This window comes from Notolabrus celidotus, chromosome 23 (genome assembly GCF_009762535.1).
Source record: "Notolabrus celidotus isolate fNotCel1 chromosome 23, fNotCel1.pri, whole genome shotgun sequence".
Classification (NCBI taxonomy): domain Eukaryota; kingdom Metazoa; phylum Chordata; class Actinopteri; order Labriformes; family Labridae; genus Notolabrus; species Notolabrus celidotus.
The window spans coordinates 19,121,759-19,141,165 of record NC_048294.1 but is presented as its reverse complement, the minus strand read 5'-3'; the positions used below and the strand labels follow the sequence as shown (position 1 = coordinate 19,141,165).

Sequence of the window (19,407 nt, the reverse complement as noted above, 5' to 3'; positions counted from 1 at the left end):
TCATAATCTGTTTTACAAGCTCTGCTGTATGAGAGCCACCAAACTGGTGTGCATTCATTACAGCATGCTCAAATCCGAGGCTGCACTGAATTCAACACCCACGAGACTGTGTGATTCACAACGGCAGCTACTGTCTGAGAGACGGAGAACGTAAATATTGGGAGTGACAGCGAGATCGACGCACGCCAAGTTGCATGCCGCTAGTTATGGAGCGACATCCTGGTCTAGATGTTTTTTCTGTAATGTGTCTGGCAGTGCTCATGTGAGTTCTCCAATAAAATTTAAATCATGGATTGAGTTCTACATCAATGTACGGTGGCCCTGAAGTGCAAATCACAACTGCAAATCAGAAAACACAACGGCAAAACAGAAAACACAACGGCAAATCAAAAAACACAACACAAAAACAGTTTTTTTGTGTTGTGTTTTTTGATTTGCCGTTGTGTTTTTTTGATTTGCTGTTGTGTTTTCTGATTTGCCGTTGTAATTTGCACTTCAGGGCCACCGTATCAATGTCCCATTTATTATTCTCATTATGTATACACAGTTAAGCGAACTCAATTACACTCGTGCTTTAGCCTTCAGCTGCAAATTGTGTTCAGTGACAGCGGACATAAATGATTGGATGAAATGATTGGCTCAAATGTCGATCACAGATCAATTAAAAAACATCCAGATCGGCTCTGATCAGATTGTTGAGATCGGGACATCTCTAATAAAAACTCATCGCTACAGGGATGAATTTAGACTTTTATTCTTTATGCGGCTCAATAACTGTATCAGCATTAATCAAAGTGAACAATCCCTGTCTCTACCTATCATACACTCAGACCCAAACTCTCAGAAATCTCCCTCAGACCAGGAGCTCATCTTCAGACCACAGATGGTTGTAGTGAAGCTCAGATTGAGGAGAAGCTCTCTGGGTCAGATTTATTTCTGCTTGTGTTATCAGGAAGGTAAAAATAAGCTTTATTGAATCCTATTTAAAGCCCTGAAGCATAAAGGGTGCAGCTCCGGGTGTAAGAATAACCTGGCTCCTTCTCTTATCCTGCTATTGTGTCGCTGATTTGTTGTGAGCAGGAGTTTCTGATGGTTACTCACTGTTTGGTTTTCATCCCTCTGATCCTGCTCGCTCCATCTCACTCATTCTTTCTCTCCCTCCTGCTCTTTTTCTCTCTCTGATCTTTCCGTCTGACAAACATCAAAAAAAGACTTTGGATCTTTTCTGCTTTTTGACCCCTGTTGTGAGTTTGCTGCCTGCACCTCAGGGCTCTTTCTATTTCAGTCGCAGGAGGACTCAGGTCTCATCTGGTCTTTGAATTCATAAGAAACCCCAACTGCCTCGTCTTCCTCCTCACCTTGGCTCGACTTTCTGGAAATCCTTAATGTGCTCACTATTTAAAGATCCTATATGTCTGCTGTCTTTGTCCAGCTCACTTCCTTTGTTCTGCCGCTGTTATTTAACCAGCTTTAAAACTTACAAGCTTTCTGTCTTTCTCAACCATTTCATGTCTGTTGCTGTCAGGAAACAATAATCTACACAGTCTGCACTTTGTCCTGATTCAGTTACGGGCCCCTGGTGGCAATTAGCCGCTGTTTATTGATTGATCTAAGGCACGTAACCTCTCAGTGGTTGAAGTACCTGCAGGCAGTCCTGTGAAAATATACAAATCTCTGCACTTGATGCTTCTCTGAGATTTCTCCTTGCACTTCTATTTAGGAGCCATGATATCAGAAACACACAAATCAATCAATATCCATCACTCCAGTTGCCTGTGGCTTTACACTCACACCCTCTTTTGCACAACATGCCTGGATAGAGGGTACAGTTCTAATTCTCTCCAGGACCTGCGTTAAGTCTGGATTGTATGAAAGCTTTACCTACAAGAGGGGGAACCACCCTGAGACTTTACACAGACTTTCCCTGCTTCCCTGTTCCTTCAGGCTGAGATTGAGCTGAGTCAGTCAGGATGAGTTTCAGGAGTACATGACATAAAAGGGACGCTGCAGAAGTCACAATGTAATGTTTACAAGACATGCAAGATGACAGGTGAAACAGAGTACGGTTCTACGGTGACAGTTTTGACTTTTTGATATGGACTGTAATTGCACATATTTGCAGAATCAGCAGGTGAGCAGAGAAGAGTATGAGGCGGCATCAGTGCATGAACAAGGTTGCATCAGTTTTGCACTTGTTGCATGGAATAAATACCGTCACCCACCTACCCACTTCTTGAAGACATTTTATTTGGGAGCTTGGAGGAAAAAGATGGGTTATAGTCCCGGTGAAATATCTGCATTCAAATTTTGCACCCTGTCCTGACCCCCAATTCATACAGGGAGCGTGTGTGCCACGTTTCATCAGTACCAAAGGTTTGCTCCATCCACCGGTGTGCACAGGACGTGTGTTTGGAGCGTAGCGCAGCTCAGAGCAGCCAGGATCAGCTGCATAGGAGTGCAGATCGGGGAGGGTCTCTGCATGCAACATAATTCTGAGGTTGCAAGAGAGACTGTTTGGAGGAAGCCTCAGACACATACCCCAGAGCTGCACCAGAACCTCTCAACTGATAAAACACACATAACATACTAGTAGTTTGTTTTCTGCTATGTTGGGTCTGTATCTGAAGAGCTGTATTCCTGAAGAGCTCATTGAGGGAGGGTTCGAATCTTGCTCTGTGTTCCCTCAGGATGTTAAAGACAGATCACTGTGTGTCTTTTGTTGAATACCCTGCAGTCCTCGCTGTGCAACAAGCAGTTATTAATTTTCTTTCAAAACCTGACCTCCTTTTCTCTCTGCATCTCTCTGGAGCTCTAACAGAATGCATAAGACTCCAACTACACTCATCCCTGCATGGACAATGGAAATAGACTTCTTGCAACATTTCCCACCCGGGTTGAATCAGCCGGGACCGAGAACGTGACAGAGTGAAGTCATGCGGGCTCACATTAAGCTAACCAGAGAGGAGGGGAGAAGTTTGGAGAGTACCTGAAAGCCTTGGAGTTACAGTAATGTTTCTCCCAGACGCTGCCTGCTAACGACGTGTTTATGGAAAACACATGTCCATATTGTGTCCTTACTTCATTCTCTGAATCCTCCCGTCCTTTTTTAGATTTACATGAATTTCTCTCTCTTTTGCTTCATCTCCTTTCTGCTCTCTGAAACAAACTGAGCTGTTTTTCTTTCTCTGTCTCTGATGTGGTCCCTCCTTACCTCTTCTTTCTTTCTGTGTTCCTGCACTGAGGCGGGGGACAGTAAGTGCCGCGTTCACTGCTCGTGTGTTTATGGGTTATCAGCTTTCAGACAGTCCATCAGACCACCGCAGAGTTACAGTGCATGGCCTGCATCTTAACATTCACATCACATCATTCATCATTACAATCAGCTTTGATAGCCTGTATACTGATCTACAGCGGTCACTGCATCTGCTGCTTTAAAGCCCCTGCACGTGTTAGTGAGTTGTTGTTAGTGGATGTATGTATCCTTCAGTGTTTTCTAATTGATCTGTTTCATGCAAAACGATAATTGTGAAAGATGAAGTCACTACGCAAACATTTATTTTACCTCAAAATCTAAAGAGGTCAGGACAGATCAGCTACCTTCTTTTTCTGTGAGTTAAAAATGTTGGTTTTGTCAGTGGAGTCTGATCATATGACGGAGGATTAGTGCCAAATTAGGGGAGAAAAATACGTTTTGAGACTTAAGTTTTATTATGTTGTGAATAAGGCCATAAACTCATGATAAAACAGAAGTAACTTAAGTCTATGGTTAGCTATGTTACCCTGAAGGTTCAGAGAGTAACCAGCTGCCTGCGCTTCAATGAGCATTGTGGAGCATTTTGTGAATTTAAACTTGAGTACAGGTTTCATTAATAATTCAACACTCAAACTAAGAATCCCGACTTCATCATCTACCAGTCAGGGTCCGGGAGGCAGCCTCTTTACTTTTAAGAGTAGGCTACAAACTTTCCTTATTGATGAAGCTTATAGTTAGAGCTGGATCAGGCTTGGACCAGCTCTTAGTTATGCTGCTATAGGCTTAGACTGCACACATGCAGCCCTGCTAAAAAATAAGACGACAAGAAGAACTCGAGATGATAAGTTAGAAGATAAATCTATCAAAAAGCACTCAGAAAGACAATAAAGGGAGGCTTTAACAGGAACTAAAAGTAGCATGGAACAGCCGAAGTACAGATGGCTCCCCATAAAATCTAGACTAGAATTTAAAATCCTTCTTCTGACCTACACAGCTCTTAATGGTCAGACACCTTTGTATCTGAAAGAGCTCATAGTGCCTTATTACCACTCTAGAACACTACGCCCCCAACATGCAGGCCTGCTGGTTATACCTAAAGTCTCTAAAAGTAGTATGGGAGGTAGAGCCTTCAGTTATCAGGCCCCTCTCCTTTGGAATTATCTACCAGTCAGGGTCCGGGAGGCAGACACCCTCATACTTTTAAGAGTAGGCTTCAAACTTTCCTTTCTGATAAAGCTTAGAGTTAGAGCTGGATCAGGCTTGGACCGGCTCTTAGTTATGCTCCTATAGGTTTAGACTGCCGGGGGAACTGACAAACTGGGATCCTGTCTTTAACTCCTTCTCCTCTGTCTGTCTGCCTGTCTCTTTCTTACTTACTTAGACCTTTCTGGAGTCCCTGAGCTCCCTTGTCTCGTAGGTTCCTCTGGATCTCTGCCATAGACTACCTGCTGCTGTGGACGATGAGACTGGATCTTGTCCTGTCTTGATGTTGGGTCTTTGTTTATAGTAGAGCATAGAGTACAGTCTAGACCTGCTCTGTTTGGAGAGAGTCTTCAGATATCATTTGTTGGGATTTGGTGCTATGAAAAATAAAGATTAATTGATCAATTGATTCAGGACTTTGGATAGATTGTCAAAAAAACTGAGTCTGTTCTGAGTTTCATGCAGGCAGCACCCTGTATGTTATTTTACACAGAATACGGCTCTAAACCTCTGTCGTACTGATTGCATCCTTCAGCACGATTTCACGTCTGTTAATGGGGTTTCAAATAACATAATGAACAATGATAATCAGGACTGTTAACAGCATAAGAATTACCACTGCTGGATATATCTTGACTCTCAATGTGTTGCAGCCATCACAGCCAGTTTTGCCACTTAAAGCAACGTGCAGAAAAACAGCAAAACATTTTCCGAAACACGTCCCGGTTCAGAAATACCAGAACTCTCTTTAAAATAGCTCCCTGTTTGCTGCACAAAAAAGGGACGTGCTGCTCTCAGACGCTTCATTTGTCAATCAAAGGCATTTCCTTTATTGACGACAATGTGTTGACCCAGAACTCCTGCACACAGATGCACCACCTTCTCGAGTTTGATATGCAGCACATCATCAGACTGATGAGCTCCCCGCGTCTGGCTTTGTAGCTCTGCAGTGAAAAGATAGACATGATGTTGCTGTCTGTCCCACTCTCCGGCCTCTGAGCTGCTTTCTGAGCCAAACCCATGGAGCCACAGTCTGTCATTTCCCCAATTATGCTCCCTTCAAGCCAAAACCAGAGACTGAGGAGCTCTACATGGCCAGAGACGTTCAGAATGCTTGTGGAGAAGACGAGGGGAGAGTCTGAGTGTGTATTAGTCTTTTTGCTCACAAAGCAGTTTGAGTGAAATCACATTTCCCACTGCCCACCACTCATCTACACACACCCCACTCACCACACGCCTACGACTGCCAGATCTGATGGTGAGGTTGCCAGGTCCAGAGTCCAACAAGGTCATGGTAATGCACACTGGCGCCCCTTGCAGAGCCCTGCAGATCTCTTTCGCTCACACTTATTGAATTCGTTGCATAAGGACGTAGTAAAACTCTGCGGTGTCTAATCTGTGCAGCAGACTCCCTCACACATGCATGCGCGCTCTCCACCTCCTGGAGATCCTCTACTGCATGGCCCCATAATCTCCTGGCTGCATCCAGTAGCATGATGGGATATGAGAGTCAACCTTACATGTGGCACATATTATCCAAGGCATGCGTCTCTGCTGAGGAATGAGTGGCGTAATTATGTGGGAATAATGTGAGGAAATCTTTCTATATGCAGGATCCGCCCATGTGTCACGATATCACGCTCAAACATGGCGGAGCTCAGACTCCTCCAGCTTTGATCAGGATGTGCACAGATGAGAACTTCCCACTTGTTTAACAGCAGCCTCATTAATGCTGAGTTTCCTTGTGTGTTCCAGGTGATGAGAGAGGTGTGTGCTAATGGGAGTGTTGACTTGGATGGAGCTGGATCTGGATCACCGGTGCACAAACCGGAACTGGAAAAGGTAAACACACCATGCACTTACATGAGGGTTTGGTTCTGATGGAGGCTGCCAGTTTGGATCCCAGGCCTGGTTGGCAGAAACCCTGAATGCCCAAAGCTTGAATCATTTTCCTCCACTCTGTTTTTGAACAGAGAACAATCTCTAAATGAGATCTTGATAAGATGTTATTTGGATGACGCCACATTTTGAACACATAGCTTGTTGTTGATAGATCTCACATCCTTCAGTAGAATAAAACAACAACAACAACAGAAATAACGCAGAACAGCGTCACCTGTCACTCTCTGAACTTTAGCTCACAGCACACATCGGCTCCCACAAAGTATGTTTAAAGATAAGATGTCTCTAATTATACTGAAGCTGTTTATTATCCCAAAAGTGACAAAGTGCAGATAGAGACCTTCCGAACGTTTTTAAGCTCAAATATCACCATTTAAAGGTTGTCGTTGTTTGACCCACTCCTCCTGGATTTATCCCGCTTTAGTCGACAAACATTCACAGACCTCCCTGTGCAGGCCTCTTTTTTCACGGTGTATCTGAACACCATCACGCTGGGCAGTAAAAGCAGTTTGTCAAAAAATACATTGTTCCACTCGGCTGTGGAGGGAAACACCACGTTATTAGTTTTCATTGGGAAAAGCCGATAAAGTGGCAGTAAACGCCGGAGACATACTGTACCCGGCGCACGTGTGTGTCTGTACATATGTGGTGGAAAATGAGCAACATGACAACAATCAGCTCCCAGCCTGGCACTCATTATTCCTCTGTAGCATGCTGTAGATGCTCTGAAAAGGGTTTCTACAGAGTGCATTGTACTTATCAGGAAAGCACAGCTCTATTCACCTTGTTCTTTATTTTGCTTTTCTTCTTCTTCCTGTGTGTGCGCCTGCCAGAAGACATCGTGTGACAGACCGAGCTCAGACGGTGAGGCGCCTCATGAGAATGGACACAGCGACTCTAAGGACCAAGGTGAGAGTTGAACAGGAGCAATAATCTCATTATCTGTAACTACTGTATTTCCGGAGAATGAAACAAAATTAAGGGACATTAACAGAAATAGTCCAGTTCTTGTGGTTGATACACAACCACCATCTGGGGAACTCCATCCGTGATTTGAAGGAAATTATTTCTGAACAACTGGAGTTAGGAGTAATAGAGGAAAAAAGAGGAAAGTATCTGCTCTAGATGAAGAAATATTTGGAAGCGAATAGGAAAAACGCTAAAATCTTATTTATGATCCCACAAAACATCTCTAATGTCAACAACGAGACAGAATACCCCATGTAGAGAGGCGAAGGCCCTCAAGTGGGCGGCCCAGGTTTGAATCCAACCTTTGGACTCTTGTCTGCGTATCACTCCCACTCCTTGTTCCCTCTTCTCCCCTCTCCTCCCCTCTCCTCTCCTCTCCTCTCCTCTCCTCTCCTCTCCTCTCCTCTCCTCTCCTCTCCTCTCCTCTCCTCTCCTCTCCTCTACTCAACTCTACTCTACTCTACTGTACCCTACTCTACTCTCAATGAAGGCATAAAATAATACAAATCTGTTATCTATTTTTCATATGGAACAGTAAAAGCTGTTTTGGAACAAGGACAGTGGATATGAAAATGTTTTCTGCTGCTCTCCCTGCTTTGGCATTCCACGTACGCACATGGAAGGGCAAGGAGCTCTCAGAACAGAGGCATACCACCAAATTAAAGTTATGGCATGCAGATAATTACTTCTTTCGACAAGAGTGGTCCTGCCTGAAGTTTGTTTCCCACATATTTCAGGCTACAATAGTTCTTAGTTTTGCACAGCATTGGTGGGATCTACGGATGGGACATGATTTTGAATGCTCGAGTAATTGTTCGCTTACTAAAAAAGAAACACAGACATAAAGGTCTAGACAGACGCTGACAGAGCCCGCTACTAGCAGCACCTTGTCCCGGTGTTGGACAACGAGACTACCACACAAATGGACCGTTAACGGGACAGGTGTCCTGTAGAGTGTTTATGTCAAATGTCTACAACTGCAGCACAACAAGTGTGTGAGTCGCTGTTGTCTGAACTTAATATTTCAAACCTGCTGTCAGAGAGCTGGACCAACAAAAACAGACTCAAAGACTCAAATCAATAACATTACAATTGTATGATTGAATTCTTAAATTGATATACATGAAGTCACAGGCTCGATAAAGAATAATAGCCAAATAGATGCCAGTGATTAACAAATAGTATTTTGGCTTGAATTGCCCATCTCTGGAAGGATCGTCTCCAAAATGCAGATTTTGTTTGAACCTGCCCTCCGAGAGAGAAAACTTATATGATGCTCGATACGGGACTGGACACCTCAAGTTCATTTCATTCAGATCTTATCAGTTGTGAGTAGGGTAACCCTCTGCTCCACTGCGCCTCAAACAAAACTATAAAACCAATCGTATCATGCCATCACATGAGCTTGATGGTATAGAGACACTTTTGTCCTTGTGATGTTACCATTACTTTCCAAGATCATGCAAACCCCACAGTACCACCCTGCTTTAGAAAGTATGAGCTGTGGAGCTAAAGCACAGTTCTGAATCTGCCCCTGTATTAAATTAGAGATAAGACGTCATCCACATTGTTGTTTCTTGAAACCAACCAAGATTTATTCTCAGCTTGGACCTCACAATAAATCCTGAGAGGTTAATGCCCTCCATGAATCTGGCTTCAGAGAGGAGTAACTGTAAGCTCTGAATAGGTTGGCCTTTAATAACACTGCATGAAGCATGAAGAATGAACATTTGGATTTGTTTAACAAGAGTGTAACACAGAGATGGTCCCCCTCCTGCTGAACCAGATGCCAAAACAAAGAAATATGGGTGAAACTGTCTCTGATTATTTACCGTTTGTTTGCTCAGCAGGCACAACTCTCAGAGGAGAAACATTTCATTTCACCCGTCAGCTCAATTATTTGGCTTGTCAACTAAAATTTAACACTCATATTTTTTTGCCTGGCTCATTTTTCCAACATTATGTCTGAAACAGACTCCCCACCAGCAGTTAATTTCAAACCTTCAATCCAGTGGTGGTTTTTATGAAGTCAGCAGTGAGCCATGATTCATGGGCTCAGTTGTGTAATTCATGTTTGTGTGTCAGTGCTGTTAAACGGTGGAGAATGTAGGGTCAGGATCAGGAGGACCTCCCCCAGCGAGTCTCAGCCAACATATAAGTGTTTCTACGTGTGAGTTCTCCACCGCCCTGCAGGTGCATATATAAGGTGAAAGAACGTAAATGAATGTGCTGATCAGGTATATGTGACACTACGGTTTGCATGAAGTGTTAAATGGTGCAGGAGCAATCTGATCTTATCACACAGTAGAAATAAATCAGTGTACACCGGGCGATATTTGTTTATTTATTGGTTTAGTTTACTGAAAGTAAGGACATCTCTTCCTGACACACGGTTGCTTTTCTTTTCACTTTCTTCCTGGAGGCAGCGTAAACAACTTTAGAAATGCAACAAGGCTGCATACCCATTTACTTCAAAAGGTTATGGCTCAGTTGTTGCCACCGTGACACTGATTGATAAAGATAAATAACACATCTCCTCCTCTTGTAAAAAGTGAAGCCAAAATGCCCAACATGACTTAATGCAGTAGGGATGGACTGGTGGGGCTCGGGTATTGACCAACCACTTCCCCTAACCAAAACAAAACATTTAGCTTTCCAATAAAAAGTGCCAGTTCACTCAGGGGGATCCATTCCTCAGGCGGGTCCAGTCAACAGCGTCACAGATTCTTGTGTGGGTTTGAAGCAGACACTCACGGTTATGGAAAGTTCAATGACTCTTGTGTTGGTGTTTGTTACATTTCCTCTCACCATTCCTCCTCTACTCTGATAATCCGCTGCACAAAGTGCTGCTAGAGCCTCATTGGTCAACAGAGCTGTCAATCATGGCATTGATGATGGAAGAGGATTAGGGCCACTGGCTTTTTCTAGAAGTCCCAGCCTTTTTTCTCAGAATTCTGCTGTTGAGAACAAAGGCAGAATTCTAGAATCAAAGGCAGAATTCTAGAATCAAAGGCAGAATACTAGAATCTTAGTCAGAATACTAGAATCGAAGGCAGAATTCTAGATTCAAAGGCAGAATTCTAGAATCAAAGGAAGAAATCCATAATCAGAGGCAGAATTCTAGGATCGAAGGCAGAATTCCAGAATCAAAGGCAGAATTCTAGGATCGAAGGCAGAATTCTAGAATCAAAGGCAGAATTCTAGGATCAAGACTGAATTCTAAGATCAAAGGCAGGATTCTAAGATCCAAGGCAGAATTGTATAATCAAAGGCAGGATTCTAGAATCAGAGGCAGGATTCTAGAATCAAAGGCAGGATTCTAGAAACAAAGGCAGAATTCTAAGATCGAAGGCAGAATTCTAGAACTGAAGGCAGAATTCTAGAATCAAAGGCAGGCTTCTAGAATCAAAGGCAGAATTCCAGAATCAAAGGCAGAATTCCAGAATCGAAGGCAGAATTCTAGGATCGAAGGCAGAATTCTAGAATCAAAGGCAGGATTCTAGAATCAAAGGCAGAATTCTAGAACTGAAGGCAGAATTCTAATACAGAAGGCAGAATTCTAGAATCAAAGGCAGAATTCTAGAATCAAAGGTGTTCAAGAATTGTCTCTGGTCTCAGAATCGGAAAAAGTCAAAATTCTGAAGAAAAGTTGGATCTCAAAAAGAAATATAATTTCACGTCTCATAATTTCTCCAAATGTTTTGGCTTTACTGTGGGGAGCTGTCATGTCATCCATCTTTTTATATTGTCTTTAATTCACAGGGAGCATTTACTATTAGCATCAGCAGTGAAAGCTTCCTTGTAACTTTTCATTAATGACCGACTTTTTACGTCTGTGTTTTTTATCTGGTACCTAACTTTTTGTTGCAGACTGAGTCCTGTCTTCATACTTCAGGCAGCCTTCAGCATGGTGTTTGAATGGACTGTGTTTTGTTGAATAAGTTGATCCCCTTCATGCAGAATTGAATCTGGATTCGTAGATCTAGCTGTTTGTACGTTTTTATTGTCACTTTGTAAACACAGGAGTTTCCACTCATTTTCTGCTCCTACTTTACCTCTCCATGCTTCAGTCGTTCCCTCATTCACTCCTGAATTTCCCTTTTAGCTCAATCAAGCACATTCTTTCCATGGCTGGTAACAAAAAGAGCTGAGTTACTGGACTGAAATGTACCTGATCAGGACTTTTCCTCCTTCTCGCCTCCTGAGGGGAAAATAATAATAACTGCCCTTTATAAGAAAAGGTTTGAATGGCTTTCACATTTGTGTCTGCTTTCTGCATTGTGTGTGTGTGTGACGTGTGTTTGTATACTCTGAGAGGATTGCAGACGGCTTCCTATTTAATTCAGGCTGTCGCCATGGAAGCTGTCCCGTTATATCGAGGAGGAAAACGCACCACGGAAAAAATGTTGAAACACAAGCCGATGAGAATCGAACACAAAGACGTTTGTTGTTTGCATATCAGTTTGGACTGCTGCTCCTCCACTGTCAGCATTGAGGTGCTAATAAGTGTGAGGCAGCTCTGGTGGTTATATACTGTACACTCCTGTGTCAGTGTGTGTGTGTGTGTGTGTGTGTGTGTGTGTGTGTGTGTGTGTGTGTGTGTGTGTGTGTGTGTGTGTGTGTGTGTGTGTGTGTGTGTTTGCAGACGTTAGCTCCTAGCGTCTCAGCATGATGACATCAGTAAAGGAGAATTCTTCGTTTCCCCTCCTCCAGTTCTTCCCTGCTGCCTCTTTTGCTCTGTATCACGTCTCATGACCGATACTTTCTCTCTCTTCTTCTTTCTTTTATTCTATTTCAAACACACACACATTTAAACACACACCACAGACCACAGTCACTAAACAACGGAGCCAAGCAGAAGCTATTTTCCTCATTTAGGCAGACAGACTCAGACTCTTAAGGCCTTGCTTACTCCACTTTATCCCTCCTTCCAGCAGAATGTGCAAAGTCATTACTCTCTCTCTCTTTCTCTTGCTCTCCATTTTTCAGTCTGTCTGTCTTTGCACAGAAACTAGGCCAGCTGAAATCATCCCACTCAGACCAGTGGGGCATGCTGGGATTGGAAACCGACCCTAATTCTCAAACAAAGAGTTCTTGAACCCACCAGGGTCTCATTAAACCCGCTCTGACGGATTCTGAACTGGCTGTTGTTTACAGTAGAGTCTAGTGTTGCTCTTTTCTCTCCTTTGCTCTTCTTTCCAAACATAATTGAATCAACATAAATGAGCACATACCATCTCTTCCTAATTCCTGTGTTTGGATGATGACACTGGAGCATTAAGTCTGCAGGAGGCCTCGATTTAAAGTCTGAAAATTGAATTAAAACATGTGCACCTCTCTCCTAGGAAAAGGAAAGAAGAACTCAAAGTCAGAGCAGAAGAGCGGCACGGTGGGGAAGGGAGCGGGGAAGAAGATCACTAAAATCATCGGGCTGGGTAAGAAGAAGCCGTCCACGGATGAGCAGACCTCATCAGCAGAAGAGGACGTGCCCACCTCTGGTAAGAAAATAAATAAAAGCTCAGATTTCTGCTGAAGAAAGAAGCTGACAGAGCCTGCTTGGTATTTTTGGTTTCTGTGGGTTTATCTCTTGAGGTATCTTCAAACTTTTAAAGTAAAAGGTGCTACGTTACTGGAGTCAATGAACCATAATATTGAACGTAAATATTAAATCACATGTTTTCAAGTTGAAAAAGCCTTAGAAATACATCTTGATTATGAAATGCTAAGTCAGGTTTGCAGAGGGTTAGAATCTGTGAATAAACCTGTAACTCCGACTTTCAGGCTACCTGAACGTTTTGTCCAACAACCGCTGGCGGGAGCGCTGGTGCCGCCTGAAAGACAACCAGCTGCTCCTCCACAAGGACCGCGATGACCTGAAGAGCCACATCGCCTCCCTGCCCCTCAGAGGCTGTGAGGTCAGCCCTGGTCTGGACCACAAACACCCCTTCGCCTTCCGCCTGCTGCGTAATGGCCAGGAGGTGGCAGTGCTGGAGGTAAGCTGGATGCTGGATGTCTGTGTGTGTGAGAAGTGGTGTGTCTCTGGGGTAAAATCAGCTGCTTACACAGCTCAGATGTCTGCAAATATAATAAAACACAGTATGTTTCTCTCTTTTCCTTTTCCTCTCCTGTGGTTTGACATCTCTTCCACCCAGCAGTGGCTTGTGTGTTTGCTTTTGTTCTTGTATATGAACTTCTAGTCATCTTTGCAGTTTGGTTCTGTTTCCTCACGCAGTTTCAAGTTATCCTTTGCCCAACATTTGCTTATTTTCTTTCCTCATAAAAATCTTCTAAGGTTACAAAGAAGAAGGGAGAGAAAGAAGATGAGTCTGCTCTCACACAGTTTTCCCTAAAGTAGCAGCCTTTACAAAAACTGTTCAGAGACAACGAGACAGGCAGAGAGGGAATGTTGCAAGTCTCTGCAGACTGGTAGCATGCAGCGTCCATACCTCATTACTAGAGCTGGGCGATATTTATTATCACGATGAAATGTTTCATATCAGTCGATATCGATAATTATCACGATAAATATCAAATGATTATTTTATTTAAATTTAAAGGCAGATTTTTGGTCCTAAGTGGAAAATTGAAGAAACCAAATGGTTAATTTGTATCTGGATTTAGTTTTTTAATAAGCTTCTTGAATCCCTAATTTCTGAGTCTGAGTTTTCTTCAGTGTTGCGTCGCTAGTTTCAGCTGTGTTTACATTCCACTTCAAACGTCTTTAAGCTCGCCTACCTCTCAACCTGCGACATGATTGGCTGTTCAATGCCATCTTCTTCTTCTTTCTATTCTTGGGTGGAAACTAGTTTTTAAGGCACAGTAGCGCTCCTCCCTTTCCAGTGGTTGGGGGTGTAATTACAGGTTTATTTATTTCGAATTGTTATCAAGCATTTGTTAGATTTCTATTGATAAAAATTATATCACGATAATTATCGTTATCGAATTATCACCCAGCCCTACTCATAACCATCAGTGCAACCGTAGACTAGCTCAACTACTGTACCTATAGCTAGCAAGATGGCGGAAATAGATGCACATGAAAGAGCTACACAGCTGCATAGAAACCACACATTGCTGAATGCAAAGTAAATCTTCATTCAGGTAGACAGTAACACCTTTCCCTCCACCAAAAGCGGACTGTGTCTCATAAACTGGCACTACTTACTGTATATTCCAGATATACAGCCCAGATTTAAATACCATAACTTCCCTTCACGTGTGATATAAAGTTAATCTATCATTAAAATAAATCAATAAATAAAGGCCTTATTTTATCAGAGAAACTACTTTAGGTTGTGATGAAACTCAAAAATTATAAATGTCTCCCAACAATCCTTTATCTTCTGATTTTGGCCTTATACAGTGCAGACAGTTTGTCAAAGCTGAACATCACCTGAACTGTTGTAACTAAATTCCTTTGACTCTCTCCTCTTTTCGTCCAGGCGTCCTCCTCAGAGATGATGGGTCGCTGGTTAGGGGTTTTGTTGGCTGAGACTGGCTCCACCACCGACCCAGCCACCCTGCACTATGACTACATTGATGTTGAGACCACCGCCAACGTCATCCAGCTGGCCAAGCAGTCCTTCTGGTGAGGGAGGAACATGTGTCCTCAAGTGATGAACATGCAAACTTAAGAAGCAGTGGATCTTAGCTGTTTGAATCACTACTGAGGTGTGGGTTGTCTTAAGCTGATGCATGTCTTCTCATCACAGTTTCACCAGTAAGCGTGCAGTCTCTCCCAACCCATACCTGGACAACCCTGTTAACGGCTACGCATGCCCCACTGGCATGGCTCTGCACTATGACGATGTGCCCATTAACGGAACGGTAAGGACACACATGCTCAACACAGCACACCAGTGAAGTGTGTGGTATTTAAATGTACGGTGCAGTGTGAAGTATTTAAAGGTGCAGTGTTTAGTATTTCAAGGTACAGTGTGTAGTATTTAAAGGTATAGTGCAAAGTATTTAAAGCTGCAGTGTGTAGTATTTAATGGTACAGTGTGTGGTATTTAAAGGTACAGTGTGTAGTATTTAATGGTACAGTGTGTGGTATTTAAAGGAGCAGTGTATAGTATTTAAATGTGCAAGGTGTAGTATTTAAAGGTACAGTGTAGAATTTAAAGGTGCGGTGTGCAGTATTTAAAGGTACATTGTGTACTATTTAATTAACCAGAACATTGCTTCCTTCGAAGCCACCAGACTGCAACCGAAGGTTTATTTTGGCCTTGCAAAGCACCTTTGTTTCTTGTCAACATCTGCCTCAGTTGTGTGTTTTTGTATGAATATTATGTTCTGAAGGGTTAATTTGGGCCCAACACAATGTGTGTGACACATTACAATGACAATAAACATGTAGGTCGGGGAGCGGGAGATCAGTGCCTCCTGTTTTGCTCAAGGTAAAGATAATGTTTTTGTTAATGTTGTCAGCTGGCTTTAAAGAGAAGAGTGTAATAGCTGTTTCAGTTAAAACTAAATCTCTGTAGGGATCATTTCTATAAAGCGGTCAGACACTTAAAATAACGATCTGACCCGGACATTGGCAAAACAGAAACTTTTGTGATCCGGTGCACTTGCTTGCAGGGATTTTATTTGCAGGTGACTGCTAAAACTAAATGTCATGTATGTTAATTTTTCTCCCCTCTAATTGATGTGATACAAACAGTATCCCAACAACACTTAATATGACGATGCAGTGTAACTAACTTTTAACAGCTGTCACCTACCTCTTTTTGCTCTCTCTTTATCTCACCTCCTGCTGTTCTTTTCACTCTCCTCCTCTGCTCACTTACATGCCTGCCCATTCTAACACAAGGACCCAGATGTGCAGTACTCCAGTCCCAGCACAGGGAGGCGCCAGGTGAAAGAGGAGCTTCACTATGAGAACACTGACCTCTATGAGAACATGCCCTCGCCTAAAGTGGCAGCTCGATTTCCTCCAAAGCTTTCCTCCTCTTCTGCTTCCTCTTCCTCTGCTGGTCATTATAAAGCACCTTCTAAAGTCTCCTCTAAGTTCCTCACTGCTGACACTAAAACTAAAGACACTGCTCAGGTGACTAACGCTTCAAATGCTAACTCTCTGTGTTTTCCTATTCCCCTGTTGTGCTGCATGTTGTGCACTTGAGTTAATCATCATCAAGTGTCATTATATGACATGCAATTTATCAACTATGACAGCACTGTGATACTAAGCTTATCTCGGGCCAGGTATCAGGTATGGTGTTGTGACTCTCTCTTAAGTTCTCCCCCTTTATCTAGACCGATGTTTGTTTCCACCTGAGATGTAAAATTGATCTGTTTTGAGCTCTTCTCTGGTCTCCACCACTTCCTTTGAACCTATCTTCATTTTAAGTTCTTCATTCATTTATTTCAACAGCCAAGGAGGGGCAGGTAGTGCACACAGGCTGTAAGGCTGAGCTGCTGAGCTGCTGAGCAGCTGAGCAACTGCCACGACTGTAGTAGCAGCTCAGTGTCGTTTGCTGCCCTCTGGTGGCGACGGCAGGGAAGATACTGTAGTTGGATTAAAGACGATAAACAGGTGCTGATAAAGGTTCCTTAATCTGATGATCTTAACATTAATTAGATTTTACATTAACATTACATTTTGTGAAGGAGTGCTTTATGCTAATGCAGCTGATCTGTGATGATTGCACACAGCTCTTGGTTATGCAAGCTAATTCATATCATCTCAATCAATCAATCAATCTTTATTTATATAGCACCAAGTCTAATGTTGGGTGGCAACTAGCGTTTAAAGCACATTTCACCCCCTTCTTTCCAGTGGTTGGGGGATGTAATTACAGTGACGTGATAATATAAAGCTTTGAGGATCAGGAGGACAAAGTAAGCTACAGATAGAAATACAAGTATGTCAAAAATATCTCCACATGCACACTGGAGGTACTTTTGGAACTTTTTACCTCCTTGTTGCCAATATTTCAGTAAACCATTGTGATAGTCAGTTTAACAAAGTACTTTATATTTTAAAAATTAACAATCTTGTAGTAAGTATTTTATACATTGCTTTGGCATAATTATCCTAAAAAAAAGTGTTGTTGCTCTCTTTGGGCGCTTTATTAAAAAAAATGTATTCCCCCAAAAGCTGCAACAATCCACCATGATCAATACAAACTGAACAACAACATATCAGTGCTTCACTAGGCTTTTAAACATTGCTGTTCAACTCATATTTAGCAGCTGAAAACAAAGAGCTTATCCCTCAGGAGCAGGAGGAGACCAAAACAGAGCTAAAAGGATGGTGAATATTTGACTGAAACACATCAGGTGGACTGAAACTTAAAGTGAAAGTATCCCTGTTTCTGCATGATGCTACAACAGGTCTTTTTCACACCCAAACAAAATTTGGTTTTGGTTGCTGATACTGCCCCCTAGTGGTAAAATAAATATTGTTTTTGCAAGTTGAAGAAAACATCCTTCGCATCAAAGAGGAGACACAAACATATGAACTGCATCATTTCACTCCAACATGTTCAAACATCACACATATGTAGTCTATAAAAGTATCCTTCTTGTGCTCTCTTCCAATCAGCTGAAGGGAAAGAAGGGAGCGTCGACCAATGGGGTGGCTTCAAAACAGAAGGGTGACCAGAAGAACCAGTCCAAAAAGAACGGCGTCAACGGGATGAATGGGACGGCTTCGCTTAAACGCAACACCTCCAGTAAGTGTGAAGAAACAGTGTGATTGAGTCAAACGTTGAATCTTCTCCTTCTAACTTTTCAGCTCTTTGAGGATTTTGCACTTCTGGTTAAAGGTTTCAGAAGAGGGGGAGTAAATAACTTGAAAGCCTAAAACCTGCCCCACCCTCGGGTTGATTCATGTGACGCAAGTGGGTCAGACTTGAACCTCCTGCCAAAGTTGGGGTTACACTCAAACTGACACAGCAGATCTCAGGAGAGGAGCCCAGATTTTTGGGGAGAGGGTAGAGTGCGGTCGCACTAATCCTTGCGGTGCAGAGTAGTATTTTTTACCTAATGTGTGAACGAGGAGGGCTGTCACTCCTCCAAATATCGGAATGGAAATATGCGCTGTGTTGGATTTAGAGCATCTGACACAATTCTCATATTTCTAGAGAGAAATAAGAGTATTCAATTTGAAAATGTCAGCAGTGGTTTCATGACTGATTCCTCATAAGCAAAGTTCGAAAGTGCACACACACATAAACACACACTCACACTCAGATGTTTGATGGTTACCCTCAGAGTATTTTCCAGTAAGGGAAAGGCACAGTGTAATTAATAACTGCTGAAGGCTGTGAGTTCAGCGGGTTTCTGGATAATTCATGTCTTACCAGCGCCCTCAAATTAACGGCTTTGCTCCTCTTTTCTCGTACGTGTTGGCTTTGGGTTTTGTAGTACTGGAAAAGCGCTTTAATTCCAGATTTAATAGGTGATGAACTGTCACAAATGAAGTGTTGGACAGAGGGTCAGCGTTTCTTCTTCTGGGTTTAATACCATAATATTCACGTGTTGATTTTACGGGGAAAGTATTTGGTTGAAGATGACGGCATACTTGCAGCTCACTAAATCTTTTACTCTGGAACTTCTATCAGGAAAAAAATCTCAAATGGAAAGACATTCATGATTCATTAAAACTTTGATGATGTTTTTCACATTTTTTTGCAATCCTTCCTTTTTTTCAATGTGTCATTACATCAAGCAAAGTAACAATAGCAATAAAATGAACCTGACAGACAGATGACTAACCAAGTGTTTGGAGAAGACAAAAAAGGAAAAGTAGTTTTAAATATTCCGCAAATATATTTAAAATCTTCATGATGATGACTTTTTTTTTTTTAAACTGATCTAGAGTCTGGTTTTGGTTCTGTTAGGAAGATAAGCAGTAAACGAAAGGAGAAACAGCTCTGAGTAGGGCTGGGTGATAATTCAATAATGATAATTATGGTGATATCATTTTTCTCAATATAAATATAACAAATGTTTGATAAAAACTTGATATATTTACGCCTGTAATAACACCCCCTAACCAGCTCACAGCAGAGTCGTTAGTCTGACACTGTGTCAACTCTGCATTAATCATTAACTTAATACGCATAATACAA

General features: G+C 42.4%; 1 protein-coding gene across 2 annotated transcripts in view; it reads left to right on the top strand.

The window, feature by feature from the left end:
* The window catches only part of afap1 (actin filament associated protein 1), a 63,820-nt gene that overhangs the window by 39,020 nt on the left and 5,393 nt on the right, over positions 1-19,407 (top strand). For both annotated transcript variants that reach the window (XM_034677293.1, XM_034677294.1), the window contains exons 7-13: positions 6,212-6,298; positions 7,192-7,267; positions 12,673-12,825; positions 13,109-13,320; positions 14,770-14,915; positions 15,040-15,154; positions 17,877-18,006. In XM_034677293.1, the coding sequence (XP_034533184.1) occupies positions 6,212-6,298; positions 7,192-7,267; positions 12,673-12,825; positions 13,109-13,320; positions 14,770-14,915; positions 15,040-15,154; positions 17,877-18,006 (919 nt within the window). The remainder of the gene's footprint in view (positions 1-6,211; positions 6,299-7,191; positions 7,268-12,672; positions 12,826-13,108; positions 13,321-14,769; positions 14,916-15,039; positions 15,155-17,876; positions 18,007-19,407) is intronic.